The sequence below is a fragment of the Monodelphis domestica genome, chromosome 3 (genome assembly GCF_027887165.1).
Source record: "Monodelphis domestica isolate mMonDom1 chromosome 3, mMonDom1.pri, whole genome shotgun sequence".
Taxonomy (NCBI): Eukaryota; Metazoa; Chordata; class Mammalia; order Didelphimorphia; family Didelphidae; genus Monodelphis; species Monodelphis domestica.
The window spans coordinates 89,245,280-89,271,016 of NC_077229.1; the positions used below are offsets into that span (position 1 = coordinate 89,245,280).

The window sequence follows — 25,737 nt, forward strand, 5'->3', positions numbered from 1 at the left end:
TTCCATTGAGATGTCTCTCCGAGGAAATCGCGGAAGCTAATAGAGTGTTCAATGACCCAGGACCCCTTCCTCTACCCCTCCAACCCAACTAGAAGAGTTCTAATTAGTGATGGGGATGCGGGCGGGCCGGGTAGGGATGGGGAGGTGGGGAGGGAGGGGAGACTGGGGGAGGCAGAGGAAAAAAAAGCTTTAAGGAGAGAAGGGGAACGGGCTGAGGGCTATCAAGAGGGAAATATTGGGAAGGGAGCTGGGGGAGGCCGGGCAGGGCAGGGGACTGGGCTGGGGCGGGTGTTGGTGGGGAGGTGAGGCGGGGCTGCGGGAGGCTGGGAGGCTAGGGAACTGCAGTGTGACCGGCGGGAGGCGAAGAGGGGCGGGAGAAGCAAGAAGAGTAGCAGGGGCCCGAGGGTCCCGGGGGACGAGGCTGGCCGGGTTCCGTCCCGTATTCGGGCAGCACCGTCCCGAGGCCAGAGCCCCAAGCCCCGGGCCCCAGGCTTCTCCGGCCCCAAGCCCCGAATGGCCGCAGCCCCGGAGCTCGCCTTGGACGTGATGAAGCAGATCTGTCTCTGCGCCACCGCCTCCTTCTCGGTAGGAGCGGGGCAGGGGCGGGGAAGGATGGGACAGAGGTGGCGGGGGTTGGGGGGCGCTGCTGTCTCGCCCCCCTCCCCACACCTGGACCCCGCCCTCACCTGGGCTCTGGCCCCGCCCGGGATCTTCTCTGACCCCTTAGAATAGTTCGGGGCGTTTCCATTTGGGGATGGTGGTGGGAATCGGAGTTTGAGAGAATCACGGAGGGCTGGAAGTGAAGTTCGTAGGGGACCGAGTTGGGGGTGGGGATGTGGGGGCATCCAAAGGCTCGCGGGGGATAGAATGGGTGGGCATGCACTGGAGGGAGCTGAGGTTTGGAAAGATGGGATTTGGGGCTGATGGCTTTAAATTGGGGATGGAGCTGGGAGGAAGCTGAAGAACAGATTTAGGGGTTGGGGAGGGGAAAGAAGAGTTTAGAGAGGGAAGAGAGAGTTGGCGAAAATGGGTTGGGGGACCGAATTGGGAGGGTGGATTTGGAAAGATGGGTTGCAGGAGACAGGCCAGGGGCAGTGCCCCAGCCTAGGATGCCCTTCCCAAACCCCACCCCCGCTCACAGCTATGGCTGAGCCCAGCCGACCTTGGCACCTGCCCCCCCTGTGGCCGATGCCTGATCCCGAGGCCCACAGCGAGAGGCTGGCACCAGGCAAGTTGGCAGGCACAATATGGTGGGTGGACAGGGAAGGGAGAGAGCTGGACTAACTGGGGGCTTTAGGTGCCCTGCCTCAGGCTGCCCTCCTCCCTGCCTGCCCATAGGGCAAGGGCAAAAGTGAAGGGCAGAGGGGAAGCAATTGTGCTTGAAGTAGCGTCTGGAGAGCCCAGACTGAGCTGTTCTCAGAGTCTAGGCTGGGTCAGAATTCTAACTGGGAGATAGCTGGGGAGGAAGGGGAGCCAGTGAGCACACACTAACCCCATCTCCTGGCTGCCCAGCAGAGCCAGGACTGGGGAAGGAGTGATGAGAAGCTGATGCAGGCTGTGGAGAGTAACGACGCCACTCGAGTCTCTGCCCTGATTGCCCGAAAAGGGCTGGTTCCTACCAAGTTGGATCCGGAGGGCAAGTCCTCGTAAGTGCCCACCTAGCTCCAGGGGACCACCAATGAAGCAAGCCGGGAGAGCAGGTCTTGGATATCCGTGGGAAGGAGAATATAATGCCTTGGGGTATGGGTTGAGGACCACAGCTTCCCTTGGTCCCCAGTTCCTTCTCTCACTCATTCATTCATTCATTCATTCATTCAGGTCTCTCTTCGTAGGACTCCCCTACTTCATAGCACTGGTACTCTTGCTTCCTCTGTCCCTTTAAAGAGTGTTTGCCATATGAAGCTCTTTATAACTCAGCCCCTTCCTTCATTCCCAGCTTCTTATTCCACTCCAAACCCCTGTAGGCCAGCTACAATGGCCAACTGGACATTCCTTGAAGAGGATCCTCCTGCACCCATCTCCCTGGGCCTTGGCCCTTTGACTCCCTTCTCACACCTGCCTCCTAGAATCCCAGTCTTCTTCCATTAAGCACTCTAGCATCACCTTCCACAGGAAGCATTTCCAGATCCCCCCCAACCTCCAGTGCTCTCCCCATACCCAGCCTGGGATCTAAGTGCATTCATTCTATTCTATTCCACGTTCTGTATAACTATGTATATATTTTTGTTTTCTCCTCTGTTAAAATGTAAACCCTTGAGAACAAAGATTGTTTCATTTATCATCTTTGTATCCCTATTACCTGGCACAGTGCCTAGTACACAGCTAACATGTATGTAGTGCTCACTATGGGCCAGGCATTGCGCTAAGTGCTTTGTATTTGTAATGATTATGCCATTTCATCCTCACGACAACCCTGCAAAGTAGATGCTATTATTATTCCCATTTTACAGATGAGGAAACTGAACTAGAGAGAGGTTAAATGACATGGCTAGGGTCATACAAGCGTCTAAGTGACTCCTGGCCCAGAACTCTAGCCACTGCCACTTCTACAAATAAATCCATTCATTTAATTTATTTATATATTTATATTCATTTAATTATCCATGATGAATCCAATTCATTTAATTAAAATCCATTAATAACTATATCTCAAGTCAACTTTATGCAGAACTTTGTGCTGGGCACTGGTAAGAGAAGCAAAATTTAGAAAAACTACTGCCTGCACCCAGGAGCTTATAGTCTAAAGGACAAAAAGGTATTGACTTTGCTAATTGCCACACACAATATTAGGTATGTTCTCAAGGGAGGGGGGAGGCCAGAGCTGTAATTTTATCAGGATGGGGAGCTCCCAGTTTGGAAAATGCTTCAACCAATGGCATTGTGTAACAGTTTTAGAGAGTTTCCTGGGAGATTGAGCAGTTAAGATGCTTGTGGACAAAGATGGCATGTGTCAGAGGCAGGATTTGACATCTTAGTCTTCCTGATTGCAAGGTCAGCCCCTGTACCCATTATACTATACTGCCTCTCATCGGTGCATTAGAGAGGCACAATAAGAATAATTGACATTTACAGAGTGCTTTTAAGTCAGCAAATTATCTCACTTGAACCTTGAGGCAACTCTGTGAGAATAGTATGGTACATATCCTCATTTTACAGATGAAGAGAAAAGGCCTAAAAAGGTTAACTGCCTCATGTGTTGCCCAGGGTTACACAACTAGTGAGTATCTGAGCTGGGATTGGAATCCAGATCTTAACTCTTAAGTCTAACATGCTATCTATTATGCCTCTCAGGACAAAGTGCCATGGGAGCGCTAATTGGGAAGGGCCTTACTGATCAGGGAAATCAAGGAAAGCTTTCTGGAGGAAATACTATTTTAGTTTTCAGAATGGGTAGGAATTTAAGAGGGAAAAAGGAGATGGAAGACATTTTAGGAATAGGGAACAGTATAAGGATTGGACTAGATGACTTCTGAGGTCTTTCCCAATTCAAAGATTTGACAATTCTTTGTGGACAAAGTCACAGAGGTAGGAAAATTCGAGGTATGCACTAGGACAGATGTTTGCCTGTATGCTTCAGGTGCAGAGGATACTTGAAGTAGCACAATGAGAGATAAAGATTGAAAAAATAAGATAGAACCAGATTATGGAGGGCCCTGAATGCCTGGCGAAGGAGGTTGAACTTCAGTTGTTGGGTAATAGGGGATCAATAAAAAATAGTAATAGTTAAAATTTATATAGCACATATATATTATGTGCCAGGCACAGTGCTAAGCACTTTGCAAATATTATCTTTTTTGAAGTCACCAAAGATTTTTTGAGTAGTAATACCACCAAATCTATGCGCAAGGAAGATTGGTCCAAAAGCAGTATGAGGGACAGATTGAAGGAGAGAGAGCATGCAGACTTCTGCAGTAGTCTAGAGTCTAAAGAGATAATAAAGAATGGTATATCTGAGACTAGGGAGGAGATAGGTATATAGAATATATTGTAAAGATAGAATCAAGAAGACCTACTAAGAGACTGAGGAGGTATGAAGCTCCCTCTGGGAATTGATCCAAGGGACTCTTGGTCCCAAGTTTGGCCTTCTTAATTTTGTTCTGGCTCTTAATGGTCTCCAAATCTCAACTCAAAATCAACAAGTCCTGATGTTTCTTGACTACCCCCCCCAATGTGTTTGACACCTTAAGCTCAGATTAGAACCCTAATGATCTTCCCCCTTGCTTTTACAGCTGCCACCAGGGCCCTGTTTATCCCCCTCACCTCTTCTATATGCTCCAAATGACAATAATAAGACAATAATAATAATAATTAGCATTTATATAGCTATTAAAGCAGGGGGTCCCCGAACTATGTCCCACAGGCCACATGTGGCCCTCTGAGGCCATTTATTCAGCCCCCATCACACTTTCAGAAGGGCCACCTCTTTCAATTGGTGGTCAGTGAGAGGAGCACTGTATGTGGCTCACGTACAGTACTACTTCTGGTGACATAATCCTTTGCATGGCACCTTGTTCTGAGAGTAACTGAATGAGAACGAGGTGCCATGCAAAGGATTATGTCACTGCACAATGGAAGATGTCAGCATGGTGAGTGGCGATCTGGGGGAGGGGATTCCACACCTTGTATACTGCTGCCCGGTATAGTGGTGGCAGTGATGGGCCTGTGCAAGGTGTGCAGCCCCTGCTATCCCAGACAGTGGTATACAGATTTGTTCATAGTTGTTTTTTTTTTTTAATAGTCTGACCCTCTAATGGTCTGAGGGACAGTGAACTGGCTCCCTGTGTAAAAAGTTTGGGGACCCCTGACTTAGAGATTTGAAAAGTGCTTTACACATATTATCTCATTTTATCCTCACTATAACTCTGGAAGGTATATAATATTATCATCCCCATTTTACAGATGAGGAAACAGAGGCAGAGAAAGATTAAGTGATTTGCTCAGGGTCACGCAACTAGTAAGAATCTGAGGCAGGTTTTGAACCCAGGTCTTCCTGATTCCAGGCCCAGCACTTGGTCCACCGTGACACCTAGCTGCATCTGGACAAGATAAAAATTATACATTGACAGGGGTTGAGGGGAAGGAGAGTAAATACATGATTATGGATAAGGAAAAAGAGGCTGGTAGAGACTAAGTAAGGATGAAGTGAGATAATGTATGTATATCAGCAATTATTATTATTTATTATTCATTCCATTGCTAAAAGTATGACCTGGATCATCATTCAGTCTTCCTAGGAGGTAGACAATGCTAATTGGGAGAAGGAAAGAGTGAAGAGAGAATTGTAGAGCAAGCAGCTTTGGGAACAACCAAGCGGTCTATAGAACCATGGTGATATGGAAAGATGCTGGGTAGCTAGGGGCTGTAGGAAGTCACTGGGTTGTCATGGATCCATGAGAAGGGAAGTTATGAGCTTCATTCAATAATGCTCAATTAGTCCGTATTCCTTACAGGATAAAATCCAGACTTTCCACTCTGGCATTCAAGATCCCCTCTTCAGTCAGCTTCTCCTTGTTCAACTTGCCTTGAGCCAGATGGGATGACTCTTTCCTGAGAGCATAGCCCTTGCTCTCCCCTTTCTGAGTTTCTATTCCTTGCTTTGTGCCTAGAATCTCTCCCTTTTCCTCTCATCTCCCTTCATCACTTCCATTGAACTGAACTTGGATCTGAAAAGAAGAAAAGATTAATGGGTGCAGCCCGCAGGTCAGAGAGAGCTATTGACATCCCACCCTCCCATTAATTCTCTTCTGCCAGGATGGAGATAGCTTCATTGTGTATTCTTCCTTGCTTCACCCCCAGAGAATCCATTAAAAAAATTAAAACATTTACCTTCTATCTTAGAATAAATACTGTGTATTGGTTCCAAGGCAGAAGAGTAGTAAGGGCTAGACAATAGGGGTTAAGTGACTTGCCCAGGGTCACTCAGCTAGGAAGTGTCTAGAATTTCAAAGTTAAAAGGGATTTCAACAAGCAACTAGGACAAATCCATGCCAGAAAGGAATACTGACTATAATATATCAAACAAGGGATCACACATCTTCTATTTGAAGATCTCTATCCATTTGGTGGGGGCAGGAGAGAAGGGGATTCTGCTCTCTTTCTCTCTCTCTCTCTCTCTCTCTCTCTCTCTCTCTCTCCCAGAGTGTTTCTACAATTTAATAGAGGGAAAGAGTGGGGGAAGCCTACATCTGGGAGTGTTTCTACAATTATAAGTCAAGTTTGGCTCCTACTGGGCAGAGTAGAGTGGTTATTGGTAGAAAGAATGGGACCTAGAGGTTGGGAACACAGGCCCTGCAAGACTTGTATGGTTCTACATCAGTCTTACTTCACCTGTCATATCATCATTGAACCAAAGGTTAGAGCAGGAAGAAAATCATAGAGATCAGCAGGTCCAAACCCCTCCCTTTTTTCCTAAACCCTTAGGTCTTAGAAATGATATGGAATATATGTTCCAAGACAGAAGAGTGGTAAAAAAAAACCTAGCAAACAGAGTTAAATGACTTATCTGGTGTCACACAGCTAGGAAGTAGCTGAGGTCACATTCGAACCCAGGACCTCCCATCACTAAGCCTGGCTATCAATCCACTGAGCCACTAAGCTGCCCCCTAAAAATATTTTTTTAAATGAGGTTGAGGTCAGGTTTGATTCTCTATCCACTGAGCCACTAGCTGCCCCCAACTCCTTTTTAAAGATGAAGAAACTGAGGCCCAGAGAGATAAACTCTCAGTTAACAGTGAGGGACTTGTATCAACCCAAAAGGTAATTTGAACCCAAATCCTTGATCTCCAAATCCAGTGGATTTAGAGTAGAATCATGTCAAATGAAGGGGTGGGGCTGAATGATGATGGTATAGCAGAGATTTGGAGTCAACCTACCTCTTTTCTTTTTTGTGTGTCCAACTATGGGCCTCTTTGGGACTCCTTTTCCTCATTTGTAAAACTTGGAGTTGGAATTGGAGTACCTCTATATTTTTTCCTAACTCTCAACCCTATTGCTCTCTGAGCACTAAGTTATCTTTAATAGTCTATGATTCTGTGAAATATAGCTTCTCTCTTGAGGTTCAGCTCAAATGCCACCTTCTTCAGAAGTCTTTCAGTGGCTTCCATTTTCTTTCTCTGTAGATGGGTCATAACTCTCTTAGGGAACCTTCACATTTTATATTGGGGCATTATTTTCTGCCCCCTAAGAGCCATTGGCTCCCAGAAAGCAGGAACTGAGCCCAGTCAATAATGACCACATTATCAGGCATTTATTATGTGCCAAGCAGTCCTCGAAGCGCAAGGGATCTGAGGAATGGCAAAAACACCATCCCTGTTCTCAAGGATTTCACATTCTATTGTGGGAGACAAAATATAAATAACTGCATAGACAAGGTAGAGACGGGGAGGTAGTCAGAAGGGATTGGGGGACTGGGCCTGGAAAGATCTCCTGCAGGAGGTAGGGTAAGAGCCAAGTCTTAAAGGAAGCCAGAGATGCCAGGAGGCAGAGTGCCCCTGGCCTAGGGTTCAGCCACTGGGTGGGGGGAGGGAAGGGAAAGACTGAGTATCTTGTGTAAGGCACCAAAAGTAGGTCACTGTAGTTGACTTGGAGAGTGAGCAGAGGGCAGTGAAGTGGGAAGAGCCTGGAAAAAAAGGGGACCAGATGGTGAGGAGCTTTAAAATGCCAAACAGAGGATTAGGACTCTGCATATAGTGCTGATCAAATTTTGGTTGTATTGATTGAAGGTGGAAGGATATAAAAAGTTAAACTTCAGTTTTGCCAACCCTGGAGATTTTAGGACAGGCAGGAGGGTAGGAGATATTTGGGAGGTAGACCTTTGGGGGCATGCAGAGAGGGGCCCTAGCAACTGGGAACCTGAGAAAGGAATGGCTGAGCCCCTTCAACCCTTGTTATTAGGGGGGTACGGATGGTACCTTCAGATGGCCCTGGCCCCAACTCTAGTACAGACTATCCTTTCCAACCATGTACACCATTGCAATAGGCACTTGACCATTCTTGCCTTGCTGTCACCCTTTTCATCTTTCATGCTACTAGTCTCAGTACACATCTCTCTCCTCTGCTCAGAAAACTTGAGCAACTCGATTTTTTTAACCCTTACCTTACATATTAGAATCAATACTTTGTATTGGTTCCAAGGCATAAGAGTGGTAAGGGCTAGGCAGTGAGATTAAGTGACTTGCCCATGGTCACACAGATCAGATTTGAACCCAGGACTTCCCAATTGTAGGCCTGGATCTCAATCTACTGAGCCACCAACTGGCCCCTGCCATTGACTTTTGAGCAAATCATTTAAACTCTCTTAGAGTTTGACTAGATGACCTCAATCTTTGATCCTGTGAAATGGGGAGCCATGAAATCTTCTTGAGCAGAAAAAGGATGCTGTTAGATCTCTGCTTTAGGAAGATGATTTTGGTGGCCCACACAGGGTGAATTGTTTCATCGTGTTGTGTCTGTGGTGTTGTATCCCATTTAAGGTTTCATTTGGCTGCTATGCGAGGGGCATCGGCCTGCCTGGAGGTGATGCTGGCCCATGGTGCCAATGTCATGAGCACCGATGGCTCAGGTAAACGATCTTCCCTCATGCTGGGACTATGGAATTAGGGAGGGACAGGGTCTGACATTAAGAGTCTTTAACCCTCATCCTATCATGGACCGGGGGCAGAATGCTAAAATGTTTCAGTTTCCCCATCTATAAAATGGGGATTTATGAACCCATTGGTATCGAGGCAACATGCTATTGTGGATACAATGATGAACTTGGAGACAGAAAGGCCTGGGCTCAGTGGTTACCATATACCAGGCACCGTGGTAAGCACTGGTGTGTCTGTGACTCACTGGACGGCTCCAGGTAAGTTCCTTCCCATCTCTAAGCCTCTATTCCTGTCAAATGGAGACTCTGAACTAGAAGGTCTCAAAGGTCCCTCCCTGATTGGACTTTCTGGTTCTGGAGCCAGGTTTTCCCAGGCCTCAGCTAACCCAGGGTGGGCAGTGCGGATGTCACCAGGCTGACCCCTCCTTGTTTAGGAAATGCTATTCCCCAAGTGCCTACAAGTAGGTGGCTCAGAGTTTTTTCTGTCTTTCAGGTTATAATGCCCTCCATCTAGCAGCAAAATATGGACACCCTCAGTGTTTGAAACAACTGCTGCAGGTTCACCTCTCTTTGGGCCTACATTTTCCATCAGTATTAGATAGCCCCTAGGGTTCCTCTCAGCTCTCTGGGTTCTACAGTGCATCCCACCGTGATATTCTCTAGTTAGATTAGGGATCCCTACATATGGACTGCTGTTTCCCCAAGGAAGCAAGGGAAATCTATGGGCCAAATAGGGAGTTAGGAGCAGAGAAAGAGAAAGGAGAGAGACAGAAACAGAAACAGAGAGAAAGAGAGGGAGGAAGAGAGATAGAGAGAAAGAGAGGGAGAGAGGGAGGAAGAGAGGTAGGGAAAGAGAGAGACAAGAGACAGAGACAGAGAAAAAGAGGGAGAAAAGGAAGAAGAGAGGAGAGACAGATAGACAGAAAAAGAGGGAGAGAAAGAGGAGGGGATAGCTATGGACCTAAAGGCCCTTCTTGTTTTAGTCTTCCATTCTTTTCATCTTTTCATCCCCTTCCTCTCTTAGGCATCCTGTGTGGTAGACACTGTGGACAGCAGTGGTTGGACAGCACTCCATCATGCAGGTGGGTACCAAATCCTTGCTTCCCTTCTCTCCTCTTAGGAACCAGGTCCTAGCCTGATAGGGTGACTAAGCCCCATTGCATTCTTCCAGGTGGGAGCTCCTTGTCTAGGACCCCTCCCCTCCCACTAAGCAAGTGTCATGCTTCAATCTTATACCACAATACAGACATTCCTTCCATATTGACACCCCTCAATCGGGAAAATCTGAGTTAAATTTTTTGGTCCTCCCTTAGTACTAGTGAAGAAGTCAGAATTATTTCTTTTTCTTTTATGGGGTACCTTCCTGTAAAATTTAAGTTAAGTATTTATTTGATCATAGGCTATATGTAGGTCAATGTTAAAATTAAAATGTGCATGAAAAAGAAACAAATATAAAAATGTAAATGAAGCAAATTTAAGGAGAATAATACTGAGCATACTACATGTATAACAAAAGAAATTTTTAAAAATAACTTTTGAAATTTCCCTAATGGTACTGGCCATTAGCCATCTCTGCAATCTAACTTTTTATTTATTTTAATCTTAAAAAGGGAATTGTATATGTTTGTGGTATGAAAAGATAAAATATGTCATTATATAGTACTATACATATATTTTATGCATTTCTGAGTTTCTCAACCTTTTCTGCACTGTCTGCTGTCCTTCTTGTGCAAAACTCCCCAAAAAATTCCCATTTAATTTCTTATGCTGACTCAGGATATAGTGAAAAGTCAGACATATCTGATAGGTTTAAATCCTAGCTCTGTGCCTGCTACATATGATCATAGGGGAAGTACCTCCTACAAGCTGTTTCTCAGATAATACAACAAAAGCAATTTCTAATTTTATGTAGGGAAAGTACTTTGTAAACTAAAAACAAACCCACTATAGAAATGTATATTATTGATGAGTGACAACAGATCACAGAGAATGAAAATTTGAGGGTTAGGATAATCAATTCAATCTTCTGGAGAAAGGTTCCTAGACCTGGGTTCTAGTTTGTCCTTACTACTGATTTGGGCAAGTTGCACTCCTCACAGCCTCAGTTTCTTTATTTGTACTTCAGTGCTTTTAAACATCCATGATTAGTGGGGCCCATCTTCCACCACCTGCAGATTACAGACATTCCATTCCTTGGTGGATAGATTAAAGCAATGCGGTGGATAAGAAAAAAAAATCACAATCTAGTTGTCCACTTTCTAGTGCTTGGCTTAGCCAGGAAGAGGCCTGGACAAGAGTCAAACATGGCCTGTACTTGAAGGTTTTTCAAGAATGTAGGAGCTGCATACTAATGATCAATTGGTTGCCACTGTGTTATTATAACCTATCGAAATGTGCGGTCTACTTCCATAACCTTTGAGGAGGTAACCTGTCACAGCTGAAAGAACAATGAACTTGGAGTCAGAGGATATGGACTTGGTCCCAGTTCTGACTAAACGATCCCAGGAAAATAACAGCTTCTTGGGGGCTTAGTTTCCTCATGTGAAAATGGTGGCGGTCAGACTGGACGACCTCTAAGGTTCCTTCTGGACACAGACCTGTGACCCTATGGAGAGCCCAGATTCAGCTCCATGTCATGGAGACATCACTGTTGGGCTTCAGTGGAGGTTCCTTATCTGTAAAATGGGGATAATATCCAGGCTCCATACCTCATAGGGGTTCAGAAAATGGATATGAAATTGCTTTTGAGAAGTCTTAAGCACATAAATATGAGGAATTAGTAAGTTTGGAGGCTTATGGTGCTGGGGACAAGATTTTAAAGAGGGAAGAGGACTCTACTGAGGCTGCCATCTTTGACAGAGAACACCTGCATAGGTCAATGCTTGAAGTATAAATGAAGAGGGTACGATTATGAGGTGTGATAGGAGTATGATAATAAGTACATATTAAAAGCTAATATTTGCATAGCACTGAGGTATGCAAAATGCTTTATGTATAGAATCTCATTTAAGCCTCAATAACTCTATGAATTGGTGACACTATGGTTCCTCCTTTACAAATGAGGAAACTAAAGCCAAGGCAGGGTAAGTGACTTACTTGCATAATGCAGCTAGCAGGTGCCTAAGGCAGGATTTAAACTTTTTTTTTTAACCTTTACATTCCTTCTTAGAATCACTACTGTGTATTGGTTCTTAGGCAGAAGAGGGGTAAGGGCTAGATAATGGGGGTCAAGTGACTTGTCCAGGGTCACACAGCTAGGAAGTGTCTAAGGACACATTTGAACCCAGGATCTCCTGTCTCTGGGTCTGGCTCTCAATCCACTGAGCAACCCGTCGCTGCCCCCAGGATTTAAACTCTTAAAGTCTTCCTGACTCAAACTGTTCTCCTCCATATACCACACTACCCAGCTCTCTCTGGTTGATGTCTTTGACCTAACCTTGAAGATGTCTCTTCATAGCTGTTCATCTCTTGTCTGGGATTATTTTTCAAACCAGGGCATCCTGTCTTTATAGATGAAGAACTGAGAGGCATCTCAAGAGTCAATACAAGCCCTTCCTCTTATAGGTGGGAAAATTGAGGTCTAGAGAAGAAAAAACAGCTCCCACATCTATCAATCAGGGATCAGAACTCAGAACTGATTCCAAAACCTATTCTCTAACTTGCGTCCTCACCCCCTATATCTGATGGCTCCTTCCCTGTCCTTTTCTGTCCCTCCCACAGCGGCTGGTGGCTGCCTGGCCTGTTCTGAATTGCTTTGTTCCTTCAAAGCCCATATGAACCCCAGGGATCGGGTGAGCCTTCATCTTTGCCCAGGAAGAGGTTTGAGCATGCCCCATGCCCAGCCCGTGCTGAGCCCCACGCCTTTCCCATGTTCTCAGGACTTCAGTTTGGGGTCAAGAGTTGTAGTAGGAGGGGCGAGACCCACCTGGGGTTCCCTTACCCACTCTGCACTTCTCTACCCTCAAGGCATCATTTAATGCTTTCTCTTGCTCTCCTCACCCACCCTCCCAGTCAGGTGCAACACCCCTTATCCTGGCAGCACAAATGTGTCACCCAGAGCTATGCCGTCTCCTTCTGCAGCGTGGGGCTGCTGTGAATGACCGAGACCAGCAGGGCAGGTGAGCATGCATGTCCATGGAAATGGTCCATGTCAGCTGAATGAGCTTTAGGAACTGGTTCAGAGGACCTGGTCCTTGTCCCAGAGGTTTCTTCTTTCTCTATTTTTTTTTTACCTTCTGCTGATTTTTAAGTATAAACTCTTGTCTTCACGCCTTCTTTTTTTAAACCCCTGCCTTCCATCTTAGAATGGATACTGTGTATTGGTTCCAAGGCAGAAGAGGGGTAAGGGCTAGGCAATGGGGGTGAAGTGACTTTCCCAGGGTCACACAGCTAGGAAGTATCTGACACCAGATTTGGACCACAGGAACTCCCATCTCTAGACCTGACTCTCAATCCACTGAGCCACCCAGCTGCCCCCTCTTCACATCTTTTTGACTAGCCTCTGTAGCAACCCTAGATAAGGATTCAATTGCACCAGATCCCTAATGCTATTTCCCCCTTTCCCCACCACCACTCTTAGACCTTAGTTCAGTTCTAGCCTGTTCTCACCCTCCCTTCTTCCTATGTTGGTCCACATTTCCTATGGTTTCTTCATAAGGTGCAGAAAATACAGAAATCTTAAGACATTTGCATTTGGAAAGAGCTCTAAACTTAGAATTGAATCTTAGGATCTAATTCCAGATCAGAATGGGACTGAACCCCAGCTTCCTCAGCTGTAGGACAATATGGCCCAAGTCACCCCAATAACTATTTATTGTGCTAGGAACTAGGGATGCAAAGACAACCAGAAACAGTCTGTGCCATTAAGGACCTTCCATTCTATTGAGACAACCTAATATAGCAGCAAAGAAATATATGTATGAGCTAAGGAGAAGTGGGAGAGCATTACCAACCCAAAGCATCAGGAAAGGTTTTCCATAAATGGCTGCCCACCGGATGAGCTTTAATAACTGCTTACTAGATAGTGTTAAAGTAAACTAAGAGGCAGCTAAGATGCTCAGTGGATAGAGAACCAGGCCTAGAGACAGGAGGTCCTAGGTCCAAATTTGACTTTAGACACTTCCTAGCAAGTCACTTAACCCTCCACTGACTAGTCCTTATTACTCTTCTGTTTTGGAACCAATATTTAGTCGTGATTCTAAGATGGGGGGGCGGGTAAAGATTTTGAAAAAGAAAGAAAGAAATCTGGAGATTCTAAGAGGAAGTAGGAATTCATTCCGTGTTGGAAGAAGGGCAGACTTTTGGCAGATTAAAGTGCTCTTTCGGGAAGAGAATATAAGTTGAGATATAGATTGCAAGGAGGAGCACACACTATAGGTTGTTGCTGCACAGAAGGCTCTTGTAAACATTAAAGTACCATAAAAACACGATTATTATCTGTTCAACTGAATTGTGCCTAAGCTTCTCTCATGATCGTCTCCTGGCCACTGCTGCCTACCTTGTCATCTCAAAGAGAGTAGCATCTTCCCCAACAGAACATCATTCCACACGAATCTGGGAATCTCCTCACCCAAATGTTCATTTAGATAAGAGGACTAAGAATTCAGAATTGAGAGAGGATTTCTTTCAAGCCCCATATTTTACAAATAAGGAAAGTTGGGCCCAGAAGGATTACAAGCCTTAGCCCTGGATACACAGGCAGTGAGTGGCATGACGAGGATATGAAGGCTCTTTGATATAAGATCCAGAACCCTTTTGACCACATAATGCTTGCTGCCTATAGGAATAAAGGCAGATCTAAGTGGAAGAGTGGGAGGTGAAAGATTTTGCCACAAGTTCCTACAAGACTCTTTCTTCTAGCTACCTATGGGGGTCCAGCACAATTTGAAATATTCATCAGTTTCAGCTTGGTGTCCCTAGCTTCCTCCCATTACCACAGGTTAAATTCATTGTCACCCTGGTCCTTGCCCCAGAGGTTTCCTCTTTCTCAACCTTTTTATACTCAAGTTTGAAGGGAAAGGAAAGAGCAGTTTTCTGGGTGGGCATATTTGGACCCCAGTTTCCAGGATGGAGAAGCAATGGGACAACATGCAAATTGCTTCTCTTTAGGGCTCAAAGATGGGCGCTTCACAATAGGGTCCTCTCTGTGCTGGGGTGGGCATCGAGAAGTCCCAAATAAGGACAACAGAACTGAAATAAGGAAGATAACCCAGGTGAGGTGGATTATTTTGGGCCATCTTTCAACTCCCATTCCATACAACTTTCTGTCATAGGACAGCTCTGATGTTAGCATGTGAAGGGGCGAGCCCAGAGACAGTGGAAGTACTACTACAAGGAGGTGCCCGGCCTGGGCTCACCGATGCCTTGGGCCAGGATGCGGCACACTATGGAGCTGCAGCAGGAGATGCCCTGATCCTGCACCTCCTACAAGAAGCCGCACAAAACCAGGTTCTGACTGGTGGTATGTGCAGATGGAGGTGGGCAGAGCCCCACTCCGCCTCCTAGCCCCCTTTCCACCCTGACTTTCTTGGGATTTCCTACCTGCATTTCCCAACCCTGCTCCATCCTCAGGTAGTTTTGCAACTCTCTTCCCCTTCTGTCTCTCCCATCTGCTTTGAGGGCTTCTCTACCCCTGATCTGACCAACATCAAGGCACTTCTCCATAAATTGCTCTGACACCTCCCTGACCCAAGTCATTTTAGTTGTTTCACAAATTCTTGGCCTCCCTCAAACATCCCTAAGTTAACAGAATACAAATTGTGCTGGGACCCAGCCCTGATGATTCTTGGGCTACCTGGCCTTAACATTGGGCCCTGTCAAATCAAATCCCCATTGGATCTGTTGACAAGTCCCCTGGCCCTTCCCAGGATCTTCTCTACAGCTGGGGTTGTGGGGTGACTGGACACAGATAACCAGGGTCCCTAAGCAGGGGCATTAACCACTGCTCTTGTCTCCACCTACTACAGAAGAGGACTCGGCAGAAGTGTCTTCTCAGGTATCAGTCACCAAGTCTTTACTGAGGTCACATCCAGCCTTGGGTGACCAGCCCAGTGTGCTAGGTTGAGGGGGTAAGAGGAGCAGCCTGGACTTTGGAAACTTCCCAGTCGCAGGGAGACAGAGGAACAGATCTGGCCATGCCCTTTGGTAGCTAGCTTCCAGTCTGGTGGGAGACAAAACTGGAGGGGCAGGGTAATGGTTTAGACTCCAAGGTCTGGGCTGTTGGAGCTCAGAGATCAGTATGGGTGGAGAAGTCAGGGAAGGCACTTTAGGGGGACCTACACCACGACTTGAAAGTGGGTATTTGAAAACAATACTCTTTTCCTCCACTCTTTTCAGCCACTTGTCCCCTGAGTAGTAGAGACAGTAGGCCAACAGCTGATGAGATGGGAAGCCCTATCTAGTCCCTGTCCAGTAAAATTGTGACACTAGCCCCATTGCACTAAATTACTGAATCCCAGGGAGAAGTGACTTCTCCAAGATCACTGGCAAATTAGTGACAGCATCAAGCAAACAGGAAGGTAGTGGTGTGGTGCTGGAAGAACAATTCCCCTCTGTTCATCTGTTTTGATCCATAGACATCTCAGTCCAGTCGCGAAAGGGCAGGAGCCCCTAAGAAGAGGAAGGCCCCTCCTCCTCCTGCTAGCATCCCTGTCCCGGTAGGGAGCTGCCCTGGGGACAGGGTGGGTGGAAGGAGAGCTTGAATTTAAGGTCCAGGCTTGTGGGGGCACCCCACCTTGTGTATTTCTCTCTCTCAATCTGGAGGGGTGAGGGGCAAATCTGATGGTCCAGGCCCTAAAACCATGGACTGCCCCAGGATGACAGGGAGGCTTATGAAGAGATTGTGCGGCTACGACAGGAGCGAGGTCAGCTTCTCCAGAAGATCCGAGGCCTGGAACAGCGGAAAGAGAGGAAGAGGCAGGAGGCGAGAGCTGGGGAAAGGGGCGCTCCAGATCATCCTTGTGTGTGTTGGGGGACGGGTGGGGGAACGGCCCCAATCTGGAGGAAAGCAGAGAGATCCAGAACATGGGGGAAGGAGATATTACCTTGGAGTAAGAAGGAATGGAACCCGGGGGAGGGCTGGTAAGAGGGTTTTGAGGCCACATAGGCTCTGACTAACCCATTTCTCTTCCTCTCTCATAGCACCAGGAAGCCGAAGACAGCTCTCTGCAGAGCCTGGAGAGACAGGTTGGCCAGGGGGTAGACAGGATGCCGTCAGGTCAGGGCTGTGGGGCCCACAGGGGGATCCCCACTGAAAGCATTTCCTTCCAGGCTGCTTTTGCACTCTGCTCTCTGTGGCTGTAGAAAGCTGCCTCAAGGGAGGCAGGTCCTAAAAACGGCTCCCTCTACCCTAGGTACAAGAGTTGCAGCAGCTGTTGGCTGAGAAACAGGAGGAAAAGGAGAGTCTGGGTCGTGAGGTGGAGAGTCTGCAGAGCCGCCTGTCCCTTCTGGAGGTGGGAGGCAGGGAAAGAAAAAGGCATCCAGACACACCCAGGTGGAAACACAGACACATGCTTACAGATACACAAACACAAATACACACAGACACCTCGATACAAAGACCCCCACTTACAGGTACCCACGCTGACCCAAATATGCCTTTGAAAATCACAGAAGGGGGACAGCTAGGTGGCTCAGTGGCTAGTGCACCAGGCCGGGAGACAGGAGATCCTGGGTTCAAATGTGGCCTTCTAGCTGTGTGACCCTGGACAAGTCACTTAAACCCCAACCTTACCACTCTTCTGCCTTAGAATTGAAACTTCCTATCAACTCTAAGCCAGAAGGTAAGAATTTTTTTAAAAGAAAAGCTCTAAATCCTTGGAGGAGAATAGAGAGTAGCAGGAAAGAGGGGTGATGTTGAGAAGAGTGATCAGGTTCCTTGCCACTTAGAAAAAGTCAGAAACCCCTTTATTTATAATTGAACAGACCAAGCAGCCCCGACTGAGCAAGGTGGGAGAGTGGGGAGGGACATCCGGGATGACAATTGCAGGCCGAGGGGGGCCCTGACCCAGGCTCTGCTTCCTCCCAGAACGACAAGGAGAACACCAGCTATGATGTGGCCACACTGCAGGATGAAGAGGGGGAACTGTTGGACTACCCAGGTTTGGAGCCAGCCCAGGGGAAACAGTGGGTGGGGAAACTCTTTGGTTTTGTCCCGTTGAATCATTTCCCATAGAGCTAAGCTCTCATTCCCCAAACTTTCCAATTCTTGCCCCCCACCTAGCAAGAAACCAAACTGTGCAACAGTTCAGAGCTGAGAAGGATCTTAGACACATAGATTGGCAAAGCCAGGAGGGGATCTGGAAAGTCCAACTTCATTCTACGGGCCAGGAAACTAATCTAGAAAGGGGATGCGACTTGCCCAAGGTTGAAGTCAATGAAATAGCTGGGACTAGAACCTAGGCCTCCTGACTCTTTCCCTAGCTAGGACTGTCTCCTGTCCCCTACCAGGCTGGCCACCATCTTTTAATGGGGGCGCCTTACCTCCATTCCATACAAAGTATTGCCTGTATCTTGACCAAGGCCTCCAACTTTAAGTATGCACTGAGAGAGAATTTCAGGCTCTGATTGGAATCTAGGAGTCTGCCAATCTCCTCCTTTGCTTGAATAGTACAAGATAAAGGACCTACAGCCTAAACTCTGCCTTCCCAGAAGTTCAGATGTTAGTCTAAGGCCAAATCCCCTACTTCTCTTAGCCTATCTTAGTCCTTGAGGCCTGAAGAGTTGGCTTTATCTACATATGTATATCAAAAGAGAATTGAAGGGACAGCTGGGTAGCTCAGTGGCTTGAAAGCCAAGCCTAGAGATGGGAGGTCCTAGGTTCAAATGTGACCACAGACACTTCCCAGCTATGTGACCCTGGGCAAGTCACTTAACCCCCATTGCCCAGCCCTTACCACTCTTCTGCCTTGGAAAGAGGATTGAATTTGGAGTGAAAGGACCCAAGTTCAGCTCCCTCCTACCTGTATGATCCTAAGCTAGTTTCTCTCTGGCCTTTGACTTTTCTTATCTGTAAAATAAGGGAATTGGACTAGATGATCCTTCTTTATTTTTATTTTATTCTTTCTCCAGTTACATGTAAAGACAATTTTTAACATTTGTTGCTTTTCTAAAGTTTTGAGTCCAAAATTACCTCCCTTCTCACTGAGACAGTAAACAATTTAATGTCGATTTTTAAACGTGTAGTCTAGTTAGATTATTCTTCTAAAGTAGTGATTGACTTTATTGTGACATGAATCCTGCTGGCAGGCTGGTAAAATCTGTGGACCCCTTCTTGGGTTTAAAAAAATCCATTAAACTGGAGGAAATGCTAAATTTTAGCTAGAGGTTAAAGTGAACATAAAGACTTAATTTTTCCCCCCTTATCCAAGTTCAGAGACCTCCAGGAATCTTTCCATGGACCTCAAGTTTAGAATCTGTTATGAATCACATCTCTTTATTTTCCCTCAAAATCCTCACCCCACCCCCATACACATTAATTTCGCCCCTTGCCCTCTCTTACCTGATTATTGAAACAGATACCTAAATGGTCTCCCTGCCTCCAGTCTCTTCCTTTTCCAATCCATCTTTTATGTTCTGGTTACTTACCCTTAAACATGGGTCTGATCATGAATATGGGTCTGAACCTGATAACAAACCTTCAGTGCCACCTATTGCCTGTAGGAGACAGTATAAATGGCTCGGTCGGATCTTGTGCCACTTCTCTTCTTACATGTGCAAGCCTCACCCGGAAGCCTGCAATCTACTTCCTCCTCCTGTCTTTTGAAATCTTCCTTCAACTATGCTTATGTGTCTTCTCTAGAAGACCCAAATTCCCATCCCCCAGCTGAGTGACCTCCTACCCTCCCCCCATATATTATGCTAAAACATTCTTTGATTCTCATTCTACCTTGTGTTAGTTGGATCAATTTTTTTAATCCTACTAGACAGTAAACCCCTCAAAGGTAGGGATGACTTTCATCTCAGTATCCCTTAAATTCCTCACTTCCTGGGTTCCTAGGAAATAAGATTTTTAAAAATGTGCTTCCACAGGAGTCGATGGGCTGCCATCCAAGGGGCTGAGCCCTGCTGCTCAGGAATTGCTGGCTTCCCTACAGGACCAGGTGGCATCACTTACCAAACAAAACCAGGAATTGATGGAAAAGGTCCAGGTATGGCCCAATTTTATCCTGCCCTTTTAATTTTTTTAATCCTTACCTTCTGTCTTAGACTCAATACTGTGTATTAATTAGTTCCAAGGTAGAAGAGTGGTAAAGGCTAGGCAATGGGGGTTAAGTGACTTGCTCAGGGTCACACAGCTAGGAAGTGTCTGAGGCCACATTTAAACCCAGGAACTCTGGGTCTCTAGGGCTGGCTCTCAATCCACTGAGCCACCTAGTTTGTGAAGATTGGGTTTAGCTATTTCCTGTTTGTAACAATGAAGATACTTAGTTTAACAAAATCAGGAATGTCTATGGAACTCTAAATTACTCCACCCTACTTAGACCATACTTTAGGGGAAGATAAAGTTGTAATCTCCTGATTGAACAATGAAGGTACTTAGTTCTCACCTTATAGTGAAGCTAGAACTTTAAGCTAAGTCAATTTTTAGATCTTAATACAAAAAGGTGTTAAGTAACTATAAAGGTTAAATTAATCACAAAAAGGTCAAGTAACTCACAAAGATGAACTTAACAAAGAAGTGTTAAGTAACTCTAAAGATATAATTAAATCAAAGAAGATGAGAACTAAAAGTATGGGCATTCCTGGAGAAAAGCCTTTGATGTGATTGGTAGATATGAAAATTTAGAGGAGGAGACACAAGGGTGAAAGGTCTATATATTTGGAATTTTTGCTCTCTCCGGCACCTTATTGGCTGTCGAGAGTTAGCTGAGAGCAGTGTGCTGAGCCTTCTGGCATCTTAGTGTGGCTACAAGCTACTTGTCTGGTTCAGTGGTTGAGTTTCTGGCAGAGTTTCCTCCTTTACTTTTCCAACTTTATCCCCTTAGAAACCTCTAATCTTCTTCAGAGACCTAGAGGTGGGAATTTTAAATTCCCCCTGGCACAGGCCAGGCGGGAGGATCCTATATCCTCTTCCCTCCTTCTCCTTAAATTCCTTCCCTCTATATTAATTAAATTACCATAAATTTCCAGACTGACTTGGGTATTTTATTTGGGATTTTCCCTGGTGACAATTAAATCTAGATTTTAAGTCATGACCCTAAAATTATCTTGACAATTTGCCCCTGCCCTTTATATGTTTTAAAGTTTGAATCCATTCCTCACTACCTTCCAACCCCTTTGCACCACCACTCCATTTCTCTTCATGCCCCTCCCTTAAAGGAAGGGTGATATTATTCCCCTTTTAGAAATGAAGTCTTAAGGAAGACTCCTCCAAGGTCACCAGATGTGTCATAGAACATTAGAATGGAAAGTCTTTAGAGATAATCTAATCCAAACCTTTAATATGAGGTTGAGGTTGTGGGGCCACTAGTTGACCCAGTGTACACCAGGTTTCGTAGTTGAGAAGACCTGGGTTCAAATCTAGCCTTAGAAGCTCTTTAGCTATGTGACCCTGGGCAAGTCACTTGACTCCATTTGCCTAACTCTTGTCCTTAATAACCTAAGAAAAAAAGGAAAGATGGGGTGGGGGGTTGTATTTGTTTAAATCATGAGGAAAAATTGATTCTTATTTTACAAATAAAAAATCAGAATTTAGTGGATAAGAGGGGAACTTAAAATATGAACCCAGATCTTCCTATTCCCAAACCAGAGCTCTTTCCATTACCTCAGAGCTTTTTAGTCTCAGGTAGTGGTGAGTGCTAAAGAGAGCCATTCCCTCCCCGACCCCTTTGCTGTCCCACCTCTCTTCCTACTACTTTGGTCAAGTCCCTTTACATCCCAGAGCCTCAGTTTCTTCAACTATAAAATGGAAGAGGGAGGTTTGGCCTAGATGGGCCAGGGCATCTCTTTCCTCTTGTCTTAGGTCCTAGAGAACTTCGAGAAGGACCAGATGGACTTGGAGACGTCACCAGACTTCATCCCAGTCCTTCTCTATGATACTCTGAAGGCTGAGCTTGACCAGGTCCGGAGACAGCATGAAGAGGCCCTCAAGGCTCTGGAGCATCGCAGGGTTGAAGAAGAGACCCTGGGAGCACAGGAGGGTAAGGAGAAGGAGGATGAGATCAAAGAGAAGAAGGACAATGGAAAAGACAAAGATGAAATGGGAGTCAAAAACGACAGGGGAAAGGAGAGAGTGAAGGAAAAAGAAATATGTGAGACCGAAATGAACGGGAAAGAGGAGGAAAAGGACAAGATGGAAGTGAAGGAGAAAGCGACGACAGAAAGTGAAGCAGCAGGTGAGGATGGGGACCGAGGGACCCCAGAGGAAAAGCCGGAAGAGTCTGAGGCTGCTGGCCCTGCGGCAGAGGAAAAGGTCACGGCCAACCCAGCTGAAGCATCAGAGCAGCTGCAGGAAGAGCTGGAATCCCGAATCCGCGCCCTGGAGGAAACCCTGCGGCAACGGGAGAGGGAGGCAGCAGCCGAGCTGGAAGTGGCCAGGGGCAAGTGCAAGGCCGCCGAAGCGGAGGCTGGCCGGCTGCGAGAACGGGTGCGGGAGGCAGAAGGTTCTGCCAATGGCAGTGGGGGAAGTAGCGGTGGTGGTGGCGGTGGCGGCGGCGGCAGCGGTGGTGGCGACTCAGCGCAGCTCAGGGCGGCCCTGGAACAGGCCCGAGAAGACCTACGAGACCGCGATGAGCGGCTCCGGAAGCTAGAGGCCCGGGCGGAGGAGGCCGTGGCTCTGGAGGCCGAGAGGAATCAAATGCGAGCAGAGGCCGAGGCGGCACGAAAAGAGCAGCAGCGGCTGGAGGCAGAGGCCCGGGAGCTACGGGAGGCGCTGGAGCGAGGAGCTCGGGACCAGCGGGAGGCAGAGATGCAGCTGGAGGGCCTGCGCGAGGAGCTGGACTCCACGTGTGTGCCTCGACGGCAACATCTGGAGACCGTGGAGGAACTGGGCCGGGCGCGGGATGCGGCCGAGAGCCGGGCGCACGAATTGGAAAGCGTGTGCGAGGAGGCCCGGCGAGGCCTGGCCGAGCTGCGCGAGGCTTCCGAGGAGGCGGCCCGTGAGCTCCGCGCCCGGGCGCAGGAGCTGGAGCAGGAGCTCGTGGTAAAGGGCAAGGAGGCGGCACGGTTGCAGGCGGAGCTGGAGCGCGAGCGGGCGGGTAGCGTGGCGCGGTCAGAGCACGAGCGTGTGGCGGGGGCCCTGCGCGCCGAGGCAGAGCAGCTGGCTGCGCGTCTCGATGAGCTGGGGCGGAGGCACGAGAAGACGAGCGCCGAGGTGTTCCAGGTGCAGCGAGAGGCGCTCTTCATGAAGAGCGAGCGGCACGCGGCCGAAGCGCAGCTGGCCACCGCCGAGCAGCAGCTGCGCAGCCTCCGTGCCGAGGTAGAGCGCGCGCGCCAGGCTCAGGGCCGAGCGCAGGAGGTCATGGACAAGGCCAAGGAGAAGGACAGGAAGGTGTGGGGGTGGGGCTGGCAGAGGGGCGGGAGGAGGGCAGGGTGGGGGGACAGACTGGTAGTAGGGAAGGAGTTGGACTGGGGTATATTTGTTGGATGGATGGGGATGTGGTGGGGGATGGAATGGAGGGCCGTCGGGAAATGGGGGAAGGGGCTGGGTGGGATTGGATAATGGGCGGGGGGGGGGCGGGCATAATGGAGAACTAAAATTGTAGGCAGAAAGGTAGGGGGTGGAAACGATCCGTAGGAAATGGAGGGTGAGAGGAAGAAATGGGCAGGGGCGGACACGGGATAGAGCTGTGGAAAGAGGCGATGTATAAAAGGAAGCTGGCGTGCTAGGCAGCGGAGAAATGATGAGATGGGGACAAACCGGGCAGAAAGGTGGTGGGGACAAAGAGGAGGTCCGGTGGTGTTCAGTCTGGGCCATGGGATGGGAGGATGGTTGGTGGTCAGCAAACCAAAATCGGGGACAGTGGTGGTCACGCACAAGGGAGGCCAGAAAGACTAGCACTGGTTAGTAGGTGGTGAGGGGATTAGGGGCTGGATTGGCTCTTCCCATGAGCCAGGCCCCCTTGCCCCAGGACGTATGATTAGAAAGGTGTAAATACTGGAAAACACCTCCATTTCTCTGAAGGCCCTTCGAAGACCAACCCAGGAGAACTATGGCAGCCTCTGGGCTGAAAGACCCTGTAGAGCTTATCGCCATTGGCCATTAGTCAGGACTCCAAGGTTTCATTGGCACCTTGTAGATGGGTGACTGAGAGGGCATGACATTGAGGAGGCTTTATCTTTTAGAGGCAAATAGTAAAAAGCCTACCCCCGACTCTTGAGTGGAGAATATTGCACAACCTTTCTAAGATAACTTTAAAGCTACTTTCTTGATCCTGCCCCCATTTTATGGTGGAGGAAACTTGAGACTCAGAGATGAAATGACTTACCCCAGATCGTGCAGTGAGACAGTGACTAACTGGGATTAAGAGCTGGGAGATCTCTCTGATCGGCCCTGTTGGCCAAACCTTTGCTCTGCCTCCTTTCTTATCTAGATGTGGCCAGGGTGGGATGAGGGTTTGTTTCTTTAACCTAGGCTGGCAAAAATTGGTATTTTGCAGTTACGAGTGCCCCATCCCCTCCACAGATCACAGAACTGTCCAAAGAAGTCTTTAACCTCAAGGAGGCCCTCAAGGGCCAGCCTATTGCTCCCTCCCCAGAGGTGGCCACCCTCCAGGGCCAGGTGAAGACCCTACAACAGCAGCTGGAGGTAAATGGAGACTCCAGGTTTGAGACCTGCCTGACTTGGGCTCTCCGTGGAGGGGAGAGGGGCCCAATAGGACACCTTTCCTTATTCCTCCTTTGGGCCTCCCCCACAGGATGCACAGAGATGTCACAGCACAGTGGTGGCCTTGTATCGGAGCCACCTACTTTATGCCATCCAGGTCAGTTTCCCCTTCCCAACTTGGAACTCAGGAGGAGGTGGGGCTGGGTCCACTGGGCCTGAGCTGGTAACAAGAGGAAGTGGGTTAATGTCAGAGGTGTGGAGTTACGGGACCAGAAAGGTGGAGGACTCTGAGGGGAGAAACTGCCAGGCTGGACTGGCTTCACGGTCTGACTTGGGGAGAGACCATTTGGATTGCTTGGGGTATCGGGGTTGTAAGAGAAGCCTCAGAGGATCCCCAAAAGCCAGGTGGAACCTGTCAGCCCCGTAATCAGAGGACGCTGCTAAGGTGAGTTCATTCCCCAGAAGAAGCCCGTCATGTCAGCCAATATGTTTTGAAATGCCCTGCCTGGGTTGTGAGGGGAAATGGGCAAGAGAATGTGGAGGGCTCCGACAGCTCACCCTCACCATTCCTTTAAGTTGGGGTTTGTGCCCCCTGACTCACCACGTGTGTGTGAGGAGGGGGACACCCTCCCCCCATCCCAGTGCTAACATCTTCTCCACCCCAGGGTCAGATGGATGAAGATGTCCAGCGAATCCTGTATCAGATCTTACAGATGCAGCGGCTCCAGGCACAGGGCCGATGAAAGGTCTTGGGCCCTCCTAGCCTCACCCTTCTCGACCCGTGCACATTCTCCAGACTCTGGCACTGCCCAAGGTGCACCTTCTGGACCCTGGCATCACTTCAGGGTGAAGCTTTCCAAATACAGGCACACCCTTTGGACCCTGGCACTGCCCAAGTCACACCCATTGAGCCGGGCACCACCCTAGTACAACTTCCAACCCCAGACACAGGCTCTGAACTTCGGGGCTCCCCTTTTTCCTTTATAGCTCATCCCACAAATGCCCCCTTTCCCCAAGCTCTCTGAACACACAGATGGGGGAAGAGAGGGAGGTTAGGGATTGAGACAACAGCCTAGAACCTCCAGAGTTCTGAGATCCTGTGATGGTCTTCCAGCCCACACCCCATTCCCAGACACACCAATAAACTTATTTATATTCACAGAATGGAATGTGATGTGACTGGTCTCTGTCAAGGGATAGAGAAATGAGAGCTCCTCCCTGGCTCTGTGACTTTGGCTACATCCTGCTTCTAGGCTTCAGTTTCCTCATCTGAAAAATTCAAAATTTAGATATTATAAGCCATGGAGAAACAAGGTTCTCAACCATTACCAGAGTCTTGAAAATATGTCTTGGGGGCAGTTGAGTCGCTCAGTGGCTTGAGAGCCAG

At 47.8% G+C, this 25,737-nt stretch overlaps 1 protein-coding gene across 5 annotated transcripts; it reads left to right on the plus strand.

Moving 5' to 3' along the window:
* Positions 1-90: 90 nt before the first annotated feature.
* On the plus strand, positions 91-25,514 carry ANKRD24 (ankyrin repeat domain 24). 5 transcript variants are annotated; one of them, XM_056822431.1, is made up of 19 exons: positions 184-585; positions 1,516-1,646; positions 8,472-8,560; positions 9,081-9,145; positions 9,612-9,669; positions 12,308-12,378; positions 12,599-12,705; positions 14,860-15,047; positions 15,553-15,581; positions 16,162-16,242; positions 16,401-16,508; positions 16,727-16,771; positions 16,939-17,037; positions 17,613-17,685; positions 19,616-19,734; positions 21,549-23,003; positions 24,210-24,332; positions 24,442-24,507; positions 25,016-25,514. In XM_056822431.1, exons 1-19 carry the CDS (start codon positions 514-516, stop codon positions 25,091-25,093), a joined length of 3,057 nt encoding a protein of 1,018 aa, XP_056678409.1. In that variant the 5' UTR covers positions 184-513; the 3' UTR covers positions 25,094-25,514. The 5 variants fall into 5 exon arrangements, with proteins under 5 accessions (XP_056678406.1, XP_056678407.1, XP_056678409.1 ...); XM_056822430.1 differs by having other exon boundaries at positions 187-585; positions 21,549-23,075; XM_056822428.1 differs by having other exon boundaries at positions 91-585; positions 21,549-23,075; positions 24,442-25,514.
* The last annotated feature ends 223 nt before the right edge of the window (positions 25,515-25,737 follow it).

Bases quoted from the DNA above. Each gene is read 5' to 3' on its own strand.
- ANKRD24 (XM_056822428.1), top strand. From the start codon at position 514: ATGGCCGCAGCCCCGGAGCTCGCCTTGGACGTGATGAAGCAGATCTGT. The intron at 9,670-12,307 runs GTGGGTACCAAA...TCCCTCCCACAG, and splicing joins GACAGCACTCCATCATGCAG to CGGCTGGTGGCTGCCTGGCC. The intron at 17,038-17,612 runs GTGGGAGGCAGG...GCTTCCTCCCAG, and splicing joins GCCGCCTGTCCCTTCTGGAG to AACGACAAGGAGAACACCAG.